This window comes from Ochotona curzoniae, unplaced genomic scaffold, assembly GCF_017591425.1.
Source record: "Ochotona curzoniae isolate NIBS_2020 unplaced genomic scaffold, NIBS_Ocur_1.0 contig_4792, whole genome shotgun sequence".
Taxonomy (NCBI): domain Eukaryota; kingdom Metazoa; phylum Chordata; class Mammalia; order Lagomorpha; family Ochotonidae; genus Ochotona; species Ochotona curzoniae.
This window is the reverse complement of record NW_024466389.1, coordinates 13,414,036-13,431,738: the sequence shown is the minus strand read 5'-3', so window position 1 is coordinate 13,431,738 and position 17,703 is coordinate 13,414,036. Positions and strand designations below refer to the sequence as shown.

Here is a 17,703-nt window from a genome sequence, read left to right as displayed (position 1 = left end):
GGCAGGAACGCTGCGGACGGCCGCTTCCCCTTCCTCCGCCAGTCCGGCCGGAGGCGCGGGCCGCGCAGGGCCTGCCGGGAGCGCGCATGCGCCTTCCGCGGAAGGGCGCCACTTCCAACGTCCGCGGGCGCGGGGGGTGTCGGGTGGTGGCGGCGCTTTGCGGCCGGTCGTGCGGGCTGGGCGCGGGCGGGCGCGGCGGCAGTGGCGCGCACAGGTGATTGACTGGCCAGCTGGCTGAGGGATCGCCCGGTCCTCTCTTCCCCGGGCAGGTGTCGGAGCCGGCCGGGCAGGGGAGGCGCTCGTAAGGGCAAGGCCATGGCCCCGCGGCTGCAGCTGGAGAAGGCCGCTTGGCGCTGGGCGGAGACGGTGCGGCCCGAGGAGGTGTCGCAGGAGCACATCGAGACCGCCTACCGCATCTGGCTGGAGCCCTGCATCCGCGGCGTGTGCAGGTGAGGGCCGCCGGGACGGGGTGGGGTAGGATGGCGGACCCGGTGCGTGCCTGGGGAGCAGCGAGGTGTCTGCCGCCTCCCCGGGCTGCTCGCGGAGGGGATGCTGCTGCCCAGAGCTGCTGTGGGGAAGGCTCCGGATGCTCGTCCGGAAGATGGCGGTGCAGATGGGTGAATGTGGGAGCCCAGAGCTGCTCGCTGTAGTGCCCGGCCTTTTTCTCAGAAGGAACTTGTTGGACGTGAACTTTCAGCACAGCATATCTCCTCTGAGTGCTGACGCCGAAGTCCCCTATCGATGCTCTTGGGCTTGGAGAGAGCAGGTTTAGGAAATCCGTGGCCGTCTGCGTCACCTGTGCCTGCCAGCTCCAGAGAACCTGCTCCCACTTTGGAGCCCCGGTTCTGCCCCAGCCTTCTCCTTCCGGCCATTCTACCTGACGCCGCTGAACCGAGCGTCAGGTGTGCGCCGTGTGGGCTGCCACCCTCCCCTCCTGCTCAGCCCTCAAACGCGGCGACTATGCCTTGTCCCCTTCTGCAGGAAAGCTAGTTTTGGTTCCCAAGTATTGCTGAATGAACTTGGCCACGCCGGGCAGGCTCTGGAGGATCGTTCAGCTCCCCAACCCCAGCCCCCAGGTAGAAGGTTTGCAGCTAAGTCTTGCAAATGGGTCTTTCCAAACTCTGGCCGTCTGGCTCACCCAAAGGGCACATCTTGACTCCAACCACAAGTTCGTGTGCTGATGGAAGTGGGTGTGTAATCGAATTTGAGCAGCTTGATTGGGTTATAATTGACATACCATAAGTGCTTATTTAAATGTGCACAAGCTAGTGTTTTGCCCCGTATCATCAGTTTAGCTATCACTGCAGTTTGGGGCCCCGTTAAAAGATCTTGTACCCATTAGATTAGAAGAGTACTCCCCCATGTCCTCATAGCTCACCCCGTACCCCCACCCCATCTGTACGCACCTGTTGATTTGTCTGGGCATTCGTTTGAGCGGAATCGGGCACTGTGGTGTTTTGAAGGCTCATCTATGTTGGAGCGAGTACTATTGCTTCATAACGTATGGCTGAGTCATATTCCTATGAATGGATAGAAACACTTGGCTCACCCACGCATCTTTGATGGATGTCTTGCTTCTTTTGGCTGCTGGGCATGGTACTGCTGTTAAGTTTGCTCCGTGAATTTCTGTTGAGCGCCCCTGGCCACTTCTCCTGTGGGATGGCTGGCTCATGAGCCCGTATACTACTCCTCCCAAGCAGTACACAACACCAGTGCAGCTGTCCCTGCGCCCTCTCCCTGGCTCAGGGCCTGGTGTTTCATCACGGTGGGTGTCCTGTAGTAGTTTCTGTGAGCCTTTTCCTAAAGAGTGGAGTGTCTTTTCTTGTGAGTGTTGGCCCATTTTCATTGTATCTGCCTTGTTACAATATGTATCCATTCTGTGGTTGAGGGCCATTTGGACCTCTTGGCTTTTATAAACAGTGCTGTTATCAGCAATTGAATGGGAGAGTTTGTGTGTGAGAGCTGAACAGCTGGGTCACAGGGTGAGCCTTGTTCAACTTGAGGGTGTGTCAAATTTGTTTTCTAAAGAGGCTGCCCTGCTATACATACAGTGTAGGAGAATTCTAGGAGAAACCACATGCTTGCATTTGTGGTCTTGCCTTTTATGATTTTGCTTTGCCTTCTCCATGAGGACCAAGAAGGTTGAGCAGCCTGCATCCAGGTATCTTCCTTGGAGAAGTGCCTGTTCAAATCCTTTGCTCCTGTTTCAGTTGGGTTCTTTTATTTTTGAGCTGTCAAGAGTTGCCTACTCAGGATTTATGTTTCCTATTCTTTGACTGGTAAAGGTGTGTCTCCAGCTCTGTTAGCTGTCTTTTTGCTTGATAATGCCCTTTAGAGCTCCAACTATGGTCCAACTATGGTATGGTTACAAGCCACACATCACTGAAAGTTTGAGCAGTTGAGCAGTTTCAAATACCAGAGAAAGCCCCCACTCCCTTTTAAAGGTGTATTTATTTTAATTGGAAAGGCAGATCAGATTTACAGAGAAAGATATTCTGTTGGGTCACTCCCCAAGTGGCTCCATTGGCTGGAATCAGGGCACTGTGTAGCCAGAAGCCAGGAGCCATGCAGTTGCAAGGTCGCAAGCCTTTGGGCCATTTTCTAATGGTTTCCCAGGCCATAAGCAAACAGCTGGATGGGAAGTAGAGCAGCTGGGACCTGAACTGATGCCCATATTGGATGCTGGTGCTTACAAGTGGAGGGTTAGCCATTGAGCTACTGCATTAGCATGGTTTAACTTTTTTTAGAGCTTTTTGCCATGTTCCCCTTATGCTCAGACCAACCTGTGAGGAATTGTTTTTATTTTTGAGTTTAAAAGCAAATCTTTTATAAGATTCTGTTTTTGTTGTTGAAAGTCAGATATACAGAGGAAAGACAGGAAAATCTTCAGTCCACTGATTCACTCCCCAGGAGCCTCTTCCTGGTCTCCCATGTGGGTTCAGGGTCCCAAGGCATTGGGCCGTCCTCGACTGCTTTCCCAGGCCACAAGCAGGGAACTGGATTGGAAGTGGGGCCACTGGGATTAGAACAGGTGGCCATATGGGATCTTTGCACGTGCAAGGCGAGGACTTTATAGCACTAGGCTACTGCACCAGGTCCTAAAAAAATCTTATGGTACATTTTAAACAGGCTGGCACAGTGAACCCCTTTTACTGCATCCTGTGCTTTTCCTGCTTGCACAAGTGTAATCTAAAAGTTAGCAGTTTAATGTGTGTTCATTGGTGTTTGGTACTTGAAGCTACTGCCCTGGGCTGTGCATTGTGAGGGACTCCCGCCCTCAGGCACATTAACTCTTTTTTTTTTTTAAAGATTTATTTATTTATTTTAAGATTTATTATTATTTTTATTGGAAAGGCGGATATACAGAGAGGAAGATCTTCCATCCGATGATTCACTCCCCAAGTGAACGCAACGGCGATACTATGCCGATCCGAAGCCAGGAGCCTCTCCTGGGTCTCCCACGCGGGTGCAGGGTCCCAAAGCTTTGGGCCGTCCTCCACTGCCTTCCCGTGCCACAGGCAGGGAGCTGGAAGGGAAGCGGAGCTGCCGGGATTAGAACCGGCGCCCATATGGGATCCTGGGCGTGCAAGGCGAGGACCTTAACCACTGCGCCGGGCCCAAAGATTTATTTATTTATTGGAAAGTCAGATATACAGAGAGGAGAAACAGAGAGGAAGATCTTCTGTCTGATGCTTCATTCCCCAAGTGAGCGCAACAGCCGATGTTATTGATCCTAAGCCAGGAGCAGGAACCTCCTCTGGGTCTCCCACATGGGTGCAGGGTCCCAAAGCTTTGGGCCGTCCTCGACTGCTTTCCCAGGCCACAAGCAGGGAGCTGGATGGAAAGTGGAGCTGCCAGAATTAGAACCGGCGCCCATATGGGATCCTGCTGCGGTCAAGGAGAGGACTTTAGTTGCTAGGCCACGCCGCCGGGCCCCACATTGACTCTTAGGGAAGGCCTGCTCCTCAACTGGTAGCTGAATGTGTAGGAAACACTGCTTAATCCCGGGCCCACAGTCAGCCTGTTACAGCCCCCTTACTGTGCATATAGTGTGTATAATGAAACTGGTCTTTGCTCTTTCTGTGTATCTGTGAAGGGCAACAGGGTATCTAATGGGTGCCTTGTAATCACTGAAATAAGTTGATTTATTCAGATTTCTGTGTTACCACCTGTGAGCTTGGGGTAATACTCCAGGGTGACACTGGGATGAAAATCCTTTGAAATGAAAGTGCCTGCATACCCTGTGTTTAAATCATGTGACAGGTAGACAATACGATTGATATTGTATAAAAACAAGAGGGTCACATTTGATATTTTTTATAGTTTGCTTTTACTTGATAACGTCTTCCATGGATTTTTCTTTATTTTAGATAAATTTAGTATCTGATATTATGGGATGTGTGTGGATTGTAAAGTGGTTTCTGAGTGAAGCAGATTGACACATCTCACAGTTGCCTTTGTTTTTATTTTGTAGCAACAGCAGTTAAATCTAGGCATTCAGCATGGATCCATAGATTTGTCTTTCTGGTAGCTCTGTGGTATTTTATTGTATAGAAGTAGTAGCTACGTAGTAATTTACGTAGGAAACCCCTTCAGTCAGTTTTTGGTTTCTTATGTTACAATGATGTGTGAAAACAGCCTTCTTTCTACATAGATGGTTGACTTCACTTAGGAAACACATGAACCCGACCACTTGACAGTAATTATCCTTGTCACCTGCCCAACTCATTCATATTTTTGTATGTGTGAAGATTTTATTTATTTTTGTTTGAAAGGTGGATTAACAGAAAGGAGAAATGGGGAAAGAGAGGGAGGGAGAAAAAGATCTTTCATTCCTTGGTTCACGCCTCAAAAAAACTAGAATGGCCAGAGTTGAGCTGAATCTAGGAGCTCTCAGAGTTGAATCTAGGAGCTAGGAGCTTGCTCCAAGTCTCCAATGTGGATGCAGGATGCCAAGGACTTAAGCCATCCTTCGCAGATTTCCTAGTCCATAATTGGGTAGCTGGATCAGAAGTGAAGCATCCAGGACTTGAACTGGTATCCATATGTTGCTGATGGTGGCTTTACCTGTTATGTCACAATGCCTGCCTCAGCATTCCTATTCTTCCTATTCCCAGACCATAAGCAGGGAGCTGGATGGGAAGTGGAGCTGCCGGGATTAGAATTGGTGCCCATATGGGATCCTGGGACTTTAGCCACTAGACCACGCCTCCGGGCCCAGCATTCCTATTCTTAACATGGTGGAAATAGCATTTGGGTATGTTCTTGGTATGTACTTGGTGCACGGAGACTAGTATTACACACTTGGACTACTGACTGGCAGTCAGTAGCCTTATTGGTGGCAGCAGACTTCTAGACCAAAGGTCATATAGGATAAGGGAAGAGGTATTGAGCCTAACCACTGGACTCATCAATTGTTTCCACACCCTTGCTTGGAATTCTTCTGTTTTGTATATCCCACTAAGTGTCCTCATACAAACGATATCCAATCAGTTATTCTCATCTTGTGATCCTGTGCTCCCTGGCCTTCTAGATGTCCTTCTACTGGGGTAGGTGTTTGGGGCAGCAGTTAGGAGCTATTTAGTTTCTTATGTTAAGGGAGGAAGGCAGGCAGGCAGGAAGGAAAGGAGGCATTAAAAATTTCTGTATGAAATTGGGTTTATTTCTCAGTTCTCTTCTGTTGGTTAATTCTATTGACTGTACTATTGAGTCAGATATACAGAGAGGAGGAGAGACAGAGAGGAAGATCTTCCGTCTGATGATTCACTCCCCAAGTGAGCGCAACGGCCGATGCTATGCCGATCAGAAGCCAGGAGCCAGGAGCCAGTGCCCATAGGGTGCTTTATTTGCTAAGCCACAGTTGGCTCTGCTGTTCAGTGCTCTATTGTGATGGTATACTTTGACCTTTATACAAGTGGTAATCATTTGGAGTTACCCGTATTTGGCTACTGAGAGTAAGCTTGCAGTGAAGCAGTCAAGCATCAGTAAATGACAGATATAAATTCTAGGGAATATGTCACCAGGCAATTTAGTTCTTGTGGAAACATCAAGTGAACTTACACAAATCAAGGTAGTTTCAACATCACTGGATAATACAATCTTATGAAAATATTGTCAGACGAGGTGTTGCTGAATAAGTGTATTTAGCTTAGATGGATAATAACTTTTCTAAAATTGTACTATATTTTCCTATGATCAGTGTGTAAGTTTAGTTGCTAAACATATTCATTAACACTTGGTATAGTTAGTAAATTTGTCCATCTGTGGTAGACGTATTATGACTTTTCAATGCAGTTTTAAAAATAGATTAAGTTGGGGCCCGGTGCGGTGGCGCAGTGGTTAAGGTCCTCGCCTTGCACGCCTGGGATCCCATATGGGCGCCGTTGCATACCATCCAGCTCCCTGCTTGTGGCCCGGGAAAGCAGTCAAGGACGGCCCAAAGCTTTGGGACCCTGCACCCGCATGGGAGACCCAGAAGAGGCTCCTGGCAGCCATAAGTCAGTCTGTTAATTAAGTGTGCCCTAACATTGCTAGTACAGGTGTTTTTTTTTTTTAATCGTTGGAAACAGCTTCCAAGTTTATTTGGCTGCATTGGATTACGAGGCGAAGGCCCTAGCCTGGCTAGGGTGTGGAAAGGCACCCAGAAGGCCCCCAGGGCAAGGGCCACACTACTGGACTTGGTCCAAAGAACTGGTGCCCATGGAGGCTGACGCCTCTCCCTGGCACCACCCTTGGGGGCAATTCCCTGAGACAGGCTCTGGTGATCCCAGCCATTCCATTGTCTAGGTATGTCCAAGAGTTCGTTGGGAGTCCATCTTTGTTTTGGAAGTAGGGATGCATACTGCGTTGAATCTTCATACCTGAATATGATAGTCTCTGTTACGCCATCAATATAAACTTCCTTAAATGAGAAGCCATGAGACGGTCAACAACAGGTGTAAAAGTTAAAACAAAAAATTTACAGCACCATGGAATCAAAAAGCAGGCCACTGACTGCATGGGTGAAGAAAATACAAAGGCCCTTGGGTAAAGTGATGCCACCATGTGATTCATGAGCCAGTGATGAGCTTGAGAAGAGAATAAACTATTTGGAAGAAATGAAAACTAAAGCAAATCAAAACACATGGGATGCACCAAAAAATAGTATGGAAAGGGTTATTGGTCTTAGAATTTGCATGAAGGCTGACTTATATCAGAGATCACATGGTATTTGTCCTTTTGAGATTGGCTTATTTCACTGAACATATTGGTCTAGTTGGGACCATGTAGTTGCAAATGGTATGATTCTTTTTAATGGTTGAGTAATGTTCCATGGAGTAGATGTACCGTGTTTCTTTAACCACTCCTCTTTGGATTGTTTTCATGTTGCTATTGTAGATTGTACTGTTGTAAATATAGGATTACAGATCCCGTTCTCATTTCCTTTGGATATTTTCCTAGGAGTGAGATAGTTGGGTCATATGGCAGTTTGTTTGCAATTCTTTAAGCACTCTTCATACTGATTTCCTTGGTGGTTGTACTAGCCTACACTCCAACCAGCAGTAGAGGGAGCCTCACATCCATGCTAGCAGGTTTTGTCGAGTTCTGAATGTAGGCCCACTGAAGTTGGCTGGAATCTCAATGTGGTTTTCATTTGCATTTCCCTGACAGCAAAGGAGCCTGAGCATCTTTTCATGTGTCTTAGCCATTTGAATCTCTTCTTTTGAAAAATGTCTGTTTCTTTCCTTTGCCCTCTTTGTGGCTTTAAATCACAATTCCCCAGTGGCTCATGAAGTTGACCTCTTTCTGTATTGAAGTCTAATTTCTTTGTTAGGAGTTCTTTATTCTGGAATATATTGTTGAATAAATGCACTTCAGATATCTTCCTTTTCACTTTGCCCTCATGCAATTTTTTAAAAAATATTTTTTGGCGTGAGTGGGGGTGGCCGGCGCAGTGGCCTAGCAGCTAAAGTCCTCGCCTTGAATGTGTCAGGATCCCATATGGGCATAGGTTCTAATCCCGGCAGCCCCGCTTCCCTTCCAGCTCCCTGTTTGTAGCCTGGGAAAGCAGACAAGGATGGCCCAAAGCCTTGGGACCCAGCAGCAGTGTGGGAGAACCGGAAGAGGCTCCTGGCTCCTGGTTCCGGATAGGTGCAGATTGGTGCAGCTCTGGCCGTTGGAGCCACTTGGGGAGTGAATCATCGGATAAAAGATCTCTATATATCTGACTTTACAATAAAAAATGAAATATCTTTAAATAAAATGGATTATATAATGTAATATTTTTTCCTTTTTTTTAAAAAAAGATTTTTTATTCCTTGGGCCATCCTCTACGGCTTTCCCTGGCCATGAGAAGTGGAGCAGCTGGGATACCTACTGGTGCCCGTGTGGTATCTCTCTGCGTGCAGGGTGAGGATCCTAGCTGCTAGGCCACTTGCCTGGCCCAGTTGGTTTCTTAAACTTTAAAATATGCAAGTATACTTTAAAAAAAATATTGGAAAATGGAATTAAAAGTAAACATTTGGGTATAAAAATTTTTGAAATCTCGTAGAAGGGGGTCTTCAGAAAGTTCATGGAAAATGTGTACTCTGAAGAATATATGTAAATTTCACATTGTACCAAAATAAACATTTTAATTTCTTTTTTATGAACTTTTTGAAGCAGCCTCATTGGTTTAAACTTCAGTTTTTTTTTCCTGAGTATTCAACACAACACTTCAGGGATTTGCAATACTTTTGGCAAGCTCTCTGAGAATTATAGATTTGGTCTGCATTTGATAGAATTCACTATTCCGATTGCTTTCCCAACTTCTCCCTGCAACAAATATTGGGTGACCTGTTCGTGGCTGTTTTTCTATTTTCACTTACATATTGTATCTAATTTCTGAGGCCTTGATACAATACTGCCAGGGGGAAAACAATGTGAAGTGACCAGAAGCTACAGTCTAGATTATTTCTTTTTCAGTTAAAAAAGTACATTTTATGTGTCAATTAGTAACAGTGTAGTTTAAGTACCCATTAAGAATTCTCACCCCTCCATTCATTAATTACATCATCCCATTCACATGCTCTAAAACAATTACTGGGCCATGCTAAGTGAGCACCAGTTCAAAAGTTGGCTGCTGTACTTTCCATGCAATCCTCTTGCTGGTGTGCCTGGGAAGGCCCGGAAAGATGGCGCAAGTATGTGGGAGACCCAGAGGAAACTCTTGAGTCCTGACTTTTCATCTTGGCTTTTCATTTGGGGAGTAACTCAGTATATGGAAGATCTATTTTAAAAATAATTACTACCTCTTATTGATCTTTTTAGGATTTCCTTATGCAAATGAAAGCCAACACAGATTTATTTTAACCCCTTCTTTTAAAGATAATTAAAGTATCTTTTCTTGAAAGAGCTAGAGAGGGAAAGTCAGAGGTCATTCTGCTGCTTCACTGCCCAAATGGCTGCATTGGCCCGCACTGGGCTGATCAGAAGCTGGGTGCCAATAGCTTCTTCTGAGTTTCCGCATTGAGTGGAGGGGCCCAAGGACCTGGACCCTCCTCTGCTGCTTTCCCAGGCTGGTAGCAGGAAGCTGGATTGAACTTGGAACAGCTAGGACTAGAAGGGATGCCCACATGTGATGCTGGTGCCATAGTTGGAAGATTAGGTTGATGTACCACGGTGCTAGCCCCTCCTTGTCCCCTCCTTTTCTTTTTTAAACTCTGGATATTTTGCAACATATTGGGCCGTCTTTGACTGCTTTCCCAGGCTACAAGCAGGGAGCTGGATGGGGAGCAGGGCAGCCGAGATATGAGCCAGTGCCCATATGGGATCCTGGCACATGCAAGGCAAGGACGTTAACCCAAGCAGCGAATTTTTACTCAATGTGCCATAACATGATTCCTGTTGTTTTTATGCAGCAAAAGCTTTCCACAGTGGGAAGCTTATAATGAACCGGTCAGTGAACTTTTTGGAAAAGATTTATTTATTTTATTGGAGAGTCAGATATACAGAGAGGAGGAGAGAGAGAGGAAGATCTTCTGTTTCACTCCCCAAGGGGCCAAATGGCCAGAACTGATCCCATCCGATGGCAGGAGCCAGGAAGGAGCGTAGATGCCGGTTCCTGTCCAGGTTGCCCACTTCCCATCCAACTCCATGCTTGTGGCCAGGGAAGCAGTAGAGGATGGCCCAAAGCCTGGGCATGCTGAGCCCGAATGGGAGACCTGGAGGAAGCTCCTGGCTTCAGATTGGCTTGGCTCTAGTCACTTGGCCAGTTAACCAGTGGACGGAAAATTTGTCTCTCCTCTCTGTATACCTGCCTTCCCGATAAATAAAAGACTTAGTTTTGGGAATTTAAAAATATGCTGAGAGCTTTGAAGTTTTGCCTGAAAATACTTATCACTGACATGTTTTGTAGCTTCTTGAATCTTACACAGGTATTTAAGAGATGAAAGAGATGTTTTTAGTAAAAGAAGACTGCCTCCCAGCCTCAGACGAAGAGCTGCAGAGCCAGTGTCCCTGCTTGGGTAACCGGCCATGACTTGGGACGAGAAGCCCACATTCTGATGGCTCCTTTGTCCTGGGTCTTGTCAGTCATGTTGGCTGCAAGTTTGTCTCAGATCTTATGCTTAGTATTCAAACTCCAGATGCTAACATTCCCAAGGGCATTCTACATTCGTTATCACTATGCTTCCCTTCAAAAAGAGATTTAAATGAAACCACTTATTTGAAAATATGGTTTCTTAGGCCCTTTCTCCTCACAAACATGGTGAGGCCCGAAGGCCTGTTGACTGGACCCAAAGCGTCTTTCCCTCTGACCCCATCGCCATTGGCTTGGATTTCTGACCCACATTTCTCATCTAGCAGCTCTCCTTTCACATTTCTCCCTCTTTCTGATTCTTCCTGGAATGTCTTTTCTGTTACAGTTGGAAAACTGGCTTCTCCATTCCTTCAAGCTTTGGAAAGCAGTAGGATTTATTTATGCTTTGAAAATCTTACATTTGGGCCTGGTACGGTAGCCTAGTGGCTATAAAGATCTCACCTTGCACATGCCAGGATCCCATATGGGCACCGGCTCATGTCCTGACAGCCTTGCTTCCCATCCAGCTCCCTGCTTGTGACCCAGAAGCAGCTCCCAGCTCTCAGCTTCAGTGCAGCTCCGGCCATTATGGCCACTTGGGGAGTGAGTCAGCAGACAGACACTTTCTAGCCATCTCGCCTCTATGACTGAATTTCCAATAAAATAAATCTTAAAAAAAAAGAATAACATTTTAAAAACTTGAAAAAAGAGGAAGCAGTAAATAAATGCTATTTGCTGAAGAAGTGAAGCTTGTAGACTCTTGACCTGATCCTGGTAAAGCAAGAGAGGATCTTTCTAAAATGCAGGTCGGGTTTATTTTTTATCTGAGCCCCTGTACTGGCTCCTCGCGCTCTGAATATTTTCAGTTCTTAGTTGAGGTATTCTGTTATCAGAGCTGTCCACCAGCTTCTCCCCAGCCTCGTCGACCTTCACAGCTTTCTGCAAAACCTCACACCTGTAGCTGTGCTGTGCTGCCTGCTGGGGACTCCTTAGCGCTGGCTTACTTAGGTAGCTTTATCTTGATTTCCCCTCCCCCAAGTCCCCTTGCCTGAGCCTTGGGGGACTCCCAGCTGGTAACCCTGCATCTCCTGTGAGATTTCCCGGGTGCGGTGTGCATCTCACTGGTGCTGCCACAGTGCTTGTCTGAGGTTGTCCTCCTGCTTACCTGTGTATCATCACCTCATTCTCTCCTTTGATGCCTGGGATTTTGTCTTTTATCTTGATACCCTCAGATCCTGTAATTCTTCCTGAGCATCTGTTTTTGGTGGAATCTTTGAAGCCATTTCATGTGTGAAGCTGTCCTCATTATTTTTGTAGGTTTTGGTTGATCAAAGTGACATTGCTTGCTTATTTTTTTAAGATGCAATTTTTTTATTTGTAAGGCAGAGTTAATAGATATTTCATTGCAGGTTCACTACCTGAAATGGCCAGAGCCAGGAACTCTATCTGGGTGCGAGGGTCTGAGTATTTGGACCATCTGCTGCTGCTTTCCTAGGCACATTGACAGGGAGCTTGATCAGAAATGGTGCAGCTAAGACTTGAACCAGTGCTTACATGGGACACCAGTGTTTCACAAGTGGTGGCTTAACCTGCTACACCATGACATCAGTTCTATGGGCCAATGGTTGCAAATGGTTGTATGCTTCTACGATTTGTAATGAGAAATGCAGGATTATAAATTGTTTTTGTGTCATTTGTAGCACACAGTTCCCAATACTTTTGGAATCTCTGAAATGATTATTTCTCCTGGTACGGGTGGGGGGACAATTACTTGTCTCCTGAATAATCTGAGGGTGTGAGTGGTTGCCAGGGGAACAAATCGTACACTTAGATGCTTGGAATTTGCATTCTTTCACCCTGGTCTCCAGGGAGAAGCAGACCTAAATGCATAGCCAGTCACCACTGGCAAGTTGTTGGATCACCCGTGGCCAGGGGATGAAGGCCCCAGAGAACAGGTTGGCACACATCCGTGTTCTGGATGGCTGGGACTGGACCCCCTGCTTCACTGACCCTGCCACAGCCCATCCCTTGTGTGTCAGCATTCAGTTGTTACTCTGGGTTTGTAGCAAGTAAGATGTTGCCCTTCATTCTTTGAGCAACTCTATCTAGCAGGTTGCTGAACCCAAGAAGAGGGCTATGGGAACCCTTGCTTTATATAACAGTTGGACAGTCAAAGGGACTGAACCCTTACTCTTTGGGCTCTAACTTTGACTCCAGAGGTACAGTATCAGAATTTTTATTAATTTTATTTTTGGTGATGTTACATAGTTGAAGAAGGCATGCCCATGTGGACCACTGATTAGCGTGAAAAGGGTTAAGGAATAGGGGAAAGTAGATGAGACCATTGTTTCGAATTTTATTTTTCTTGTTGTATCCGGAAAAAGTGGGAGAGAAAGGGAGAAGCCACACTCTGCATCCTAACAGTATCAATACCTGGGGATGGGAAATGGCCACCTGATATCATCCCAGGCTCCCCGATATGGAGCATGCTTTGATGGTACTGCTCAAGTGAACTCAAGCTCTGAAATGAACTCAAGCTCTGAAATGCTGATTTTGTTGCTCCAAGGATGAGGAAATCCTTCCAAGGTCCATTGGCTGACAGTCCACCTTAAGAATTTCCATTTGCTGGGCCCGGCGTGGTGGCCCAAGTGGTTAAGGTCCTCACCTTGCACGCCCGGGATCCCATATGGGTGCCGGTTCTAATCCCGGCAGTCCCGCTTCCCTTCCAGCTCCCTGCCTGTGGCCCGGGAAAGCAGCAGAGGATGGCCCAAGGCTTTGGGACCCTGCACCCGCGTGGGAGACCCGGAAGAATCTCCTGGCTTTGGATCGGCATAGCATCGACCCGTTGCACTCACTTGGGGAGTGAATCATCAGACGGAAGATTGTCCTTTCTGTCTCTCCTCTCTGTATATCCGCCTTTCCAATAAGAAAATAATAAAAATAAATGGCGTCCACTGCACAGTATTGAATTGTATGACGTTTGGTAGTTGAATTGTTGCGTGGGAACAGAAACTCAACATCTGAGTTCAGTATTCTGAGTGGCAGTGTAGAGAAAACAGTTTCTCCCAAAGGTGGTGTTTGGTTATTGTTCTTTGTTCATTGCTCAGCGCTAATGTTGGATAATTTTTTTTTTAAAGATATACAGAAAGGAGGAGAGACAGAGAGGAAGATCTTCCGTCCAATGATTCATTCCCCCCAAGTGGTAACAGCCCATGCTGCGCCAATCCAAAGCCAGGAGCCAGTAACTTCTTCTGGGTATCCCACATGGGTGCAGGGTCCCAAAGCTTTGGGCCATCCTCGACCGCTATCCCAGGCCACAAGCAGGGAGCTGGATGGGAAGTGGATCCCAGGGTGTTCAAGGCGAGGACTTTAGCCGCTAGGCCACTGTGCCGGGCCCACATGTTGGATAATTTTTACTGGTTGAACAAATGAAAACATGGCTGATTGGCTGCTGGATGGCTGTGTGTGAATATATTTTTCACTATAGTATCTTTTATTGTAACTTCTTATTAGCTAGAAAGCATGCAAATGTGTTGTCATCTGCTGGGTTACTTCCCCCCGAATGCCCCAAGTGGGTGGAGAGTACCAAAACAGCAGAACAGTGCATGAGCATTAACTAGAAGCCATATCAGGAGCAGAGCTTGATATGGAACCCAGGCATTTAGGTAAGGCATGTGGGAGTCTTAACTGCCTACTCCATGCTGGGTTTTTAAGATTTATCTATTTTTTATTTGGAAGGTAGAATCACAGAGAAGGGGAGAGGGAGAAATTTTCTATCTGCTGGTTTATTCATTCCCCCAAATAACTGCAATTTTCCATATCTGGATCTCGCATGTTGGTGCAGGGGCCCAAGCATTGGGCTGTCCTCTGCTGTTTTCCCAGGCACAGAAGCAGGAAGCTGGGTCTGGAGTAGAGCAGCTAGGACAAAACTAGCAATGCCAATATATGATGCTAGTGCCATAGTCATAAGCTTACCCCATTATGACATGGCACCACCCTCCCCCATGACTATTTATTTGCACTGAGTCTCCATTTAAAAAAATCCTTGTTGGTTTTATTTCATTTTTCATATTGTATACATTACAGAGGGATGCATGCCATATGGATCTCTGATTATGGTGAGGTGAATCTGGTATGGAGGAAGGTGGTTTTTTCCCTCCTATAATGCAGTGGGCGAAAGGGAAAGGACCACTTCTTGCTGTCAAGCTACATCAGCATCCAGGGCAGGGGGATGGTCTTTGGATGATACCTTAAGAGACCCCAGTGTGGGGAAGAGTGTTCTGAGGATATTACCTGAGTGGTTTTGGTAGTTGTGAGACTTTTTCAGCTTTATTGTACCAGGACTGAGATCTTTCCAAGGTCTTGGTGGCTGACCAAACCCACCTTAGTGCATTCATGGACCCAGATACTTGCTGCAGAGCTGCTTTCTGTCCTCTGACCCTCAGTGTCCCCTGCTGGCCTGGATGAGCTGGCTGTTGTGTCCCCTGTGTGCATCTGGATATGCTTGTCCACTGCAGAGTCATCAGTAACTGAGGAGGTCCCATGGTTATTTTTATTTTGCATTCATAGACTTGAATTTTTCCTGTTATGCTTGTTTACCATTTAAGAATTAGGAGGTATGTCTGCCTTTGGTGTAAGAAGGTGGCAGTAGAAAGTATAATCCCCTGGCCCGTGTTTGCTGGTGTCCTTGGGTATAGCTGATGGAAGCTTGAAACAAGCACTAGGGAAATGTCTCAAGAATTTGGGGAGGTTTATTTTTAATTTTATTGTGAATGGAAGTTTTTTTGTACAATTTTTTTTTATTGGAAACTCAGATGTACAGAGAGGGGAGGCAGGAAGTTCTTCCGATGATTCACTCCCCAAGTGACCACAGTTGGGAACCTGAGCCGATTCAAAGCCAGGAGCCTCTTCCAGGTCTCCCAGGTGGGTGCATGATCCCAAGGCTTTGGGCCATACTCAACTGCTTTCCCAGGCCACAAGCAGGGAGCTGGAAGGGAAGTGGAGCAGCCAAGGTACAAATCACCCATATGGGATCCTGGCACATTCAAGGCGAGGATTTTAGTGACTAGGTTACTGCGCCAGGCCTTGTCGGTGGAAGTGTTGAACAAGTAAATGTTTGCAGGAGTTTGGAGTAAGGAGTGAATCCAGCCCTGCCTCTGGTGTGATGGTTTTCCCCTCAGGTTGCAGGGACAGTCACGCCCTCCGTAGCCACCACCACCTTGAAATGCTGACACCACAGAAAAACTGTTTGTTCTTCCCTCAGTTCCCACCTGAAATGTTTCCTGAGGTTTGTGTTGGGTTGGATTGTTTGTACCTTCAGAAGAGGACCCAGAACCTGGGCATGGCGAGTGGCATATAGAAGTTGGGTGCACTGAGGATCAGGTGCCTGCCACACAAAGTCAGACCGGATCTTCAGTCTCCACATCAGGTGGAGTCTAGTGCCCCAGGATGAGAGGCATGTCTTGGAGTGTGTATCTTACTGTGGCCACCCACAGATCCAGGTGCATGCGTGGCCTCTGCACGGCTGCATGCTTTCTGACCTGAGCATGGTGATTGCGGCACATGACTGTAAGTAAATGAGCTCAGAGTGCCAAGGGAACGAGAAGGCAGGCTATCCTCATGTTTGGTTGATGTGGTTGTTCCTCTCCAGTTAGTTCCCCTGTAGCCAGAATGAAGAATCGGTGGGGCATGGGTTGAAGGTACAGCTTCAAGGTTGTGGGGACTTCGTGTCTTTGGTAAGTGGCAGCACTATGTCTAGAACAAGTCCTGGATCCTTTTGACACTGGAGAAGTTACCTGATTTCTAAGCCCAGAGGGAAAAATACAGATGCGTTCCAGGGGCAGCTAATGATAGATGACTCTGCCTAGCCAGAATATTTTACACACTAAACATTGTGTCATTCCATAAAGATATGTGTTGCTGCCTGCTTGTAACTCAGCCTCCTTGAGCTGGTTTTACACTTTGATCAAAACAATGCATAGAAATGTTTTTCTGGGCCCAACGCGGTGGCCTAGCTGCTGAAGTCTTACCTTGAACATGCCGAGATCCCATATGGGCACCGGTTCTAATCCCGGCCGCTCCACTTCCCATCCAGCTCCCTGCTTGTACCCTGGAAAAGCACTCGAGGACAGCCCAAGGCCTTGGGACCCTGCACCTGTGTGGGACACTGGGGAAGTTCCTGGATACTGGCTTTAGATTGGTGCAGCACGGGCTGTTGCCACCACTTGGGGAGTGAATCATGGGACGGAAAATCTTCCCCTGTCTGTCCTCCTCTCTGTATATCTGACTTTGTGATAAAAGTCCAGGCACTGGTATGTATAATGCGATGTCCCAACTGGCATTCGGTCACTGCCGAAAACCAGCCACAAGAAGAAAATTTCTCTGATTTTTTCTTTTTGATATATCTGATTTTGCTATTCGGGTACTGTCATTGTTTTTGACAGGTTATAATCCTATCATTGATTTATTTTGTTGCCCAAAATTTATTGCCGGATTTGGTCAATGTCAGGCATCCAGTTGCACATTAGCAGAAAGCTGGACTGGGGAACAAATTCAAGGAATGTGGGAGTCCCAAAATCTCTGCCCCTGTCCCAGGCTGTGCAGTGTGTCAGCAGAATCCATTTTAAAGGTTTTTCTCCGTATGATAAACTGCATAGTCTTCCCATGTCTATTCCCACCCCACCAGGTATTTTAAAATTAAGTGGTAAATTGTTTTTCTTTTAACAGACGAAACTGCAAAGGAAATCCAAATTGCTTGGTTGGGATTGGTGAGCATATCTGGTTAGGAGAAATAGATGAAAATAGTTTTCATAACATCGATGATCCTAACTGTGAGAGGAGAAAAAAGGTAAGCTGTCTTTTTCTAAACCATTGCTGCTGATGTTGCTTGGTATTGATTTTTTGCATTTGTTTTATGTCTGGTCAGAAATTAATACTGATGTCAGGTAACCCATGCAGCTGTAAGATAGGCAGTAGAATTTAAGAATTTAGACTATTGAATTGAAACAGTTCAGAATGGTATGCTTTTATCCGGTAGCTATGTAATCTGGCAGGCTTTTAATTACAATAGTTAAAAATCTAATTCTTTCTTTGCTTAAGCATTGTGCACTATTTATTTTGAACTCTAAAGTCTTCACAAAGAAGATAGTATTCAGGGTCGCAAATTT

At 46.5% G+C, this 17,703-nt stretch overlaps 1 protein-coding gene across 6 annotated transcripts in view; it reads left to right on the top strand.

Annotated features, from left to right (window-relative positions):
* The first annotated feature begins 210 nt into the window (after positions 1–210).
* The window catches only part of USP48 (ubiquitin specific peptidase 48), a 57,953-nt gene continuing 40,460 nt past the window's right edge, over positions 211–17,703 (top strand). For 5 of the 6 annotated variants that reach the window (XM_040988050.1, XM_040988045.1, XM_040988047.1 and 2 more), the window contains exons 1-2: positions 212–449; positions 17,264–17,384. In XM_040988050.1, the coding sequence (XP_040843984.1) occupies positions 316–449; positions 17,264–17,384 (255 nt within the window). In that variant the 5' untranslated portion in view covers positions 212–315. Of the gene's footprint in view, positions 450–17,263; positions 17,385–17,703 lie in introns of all 6 variants that reach the window. The other variant, XM_040988048.1, reaches the window with a different exon arrangement.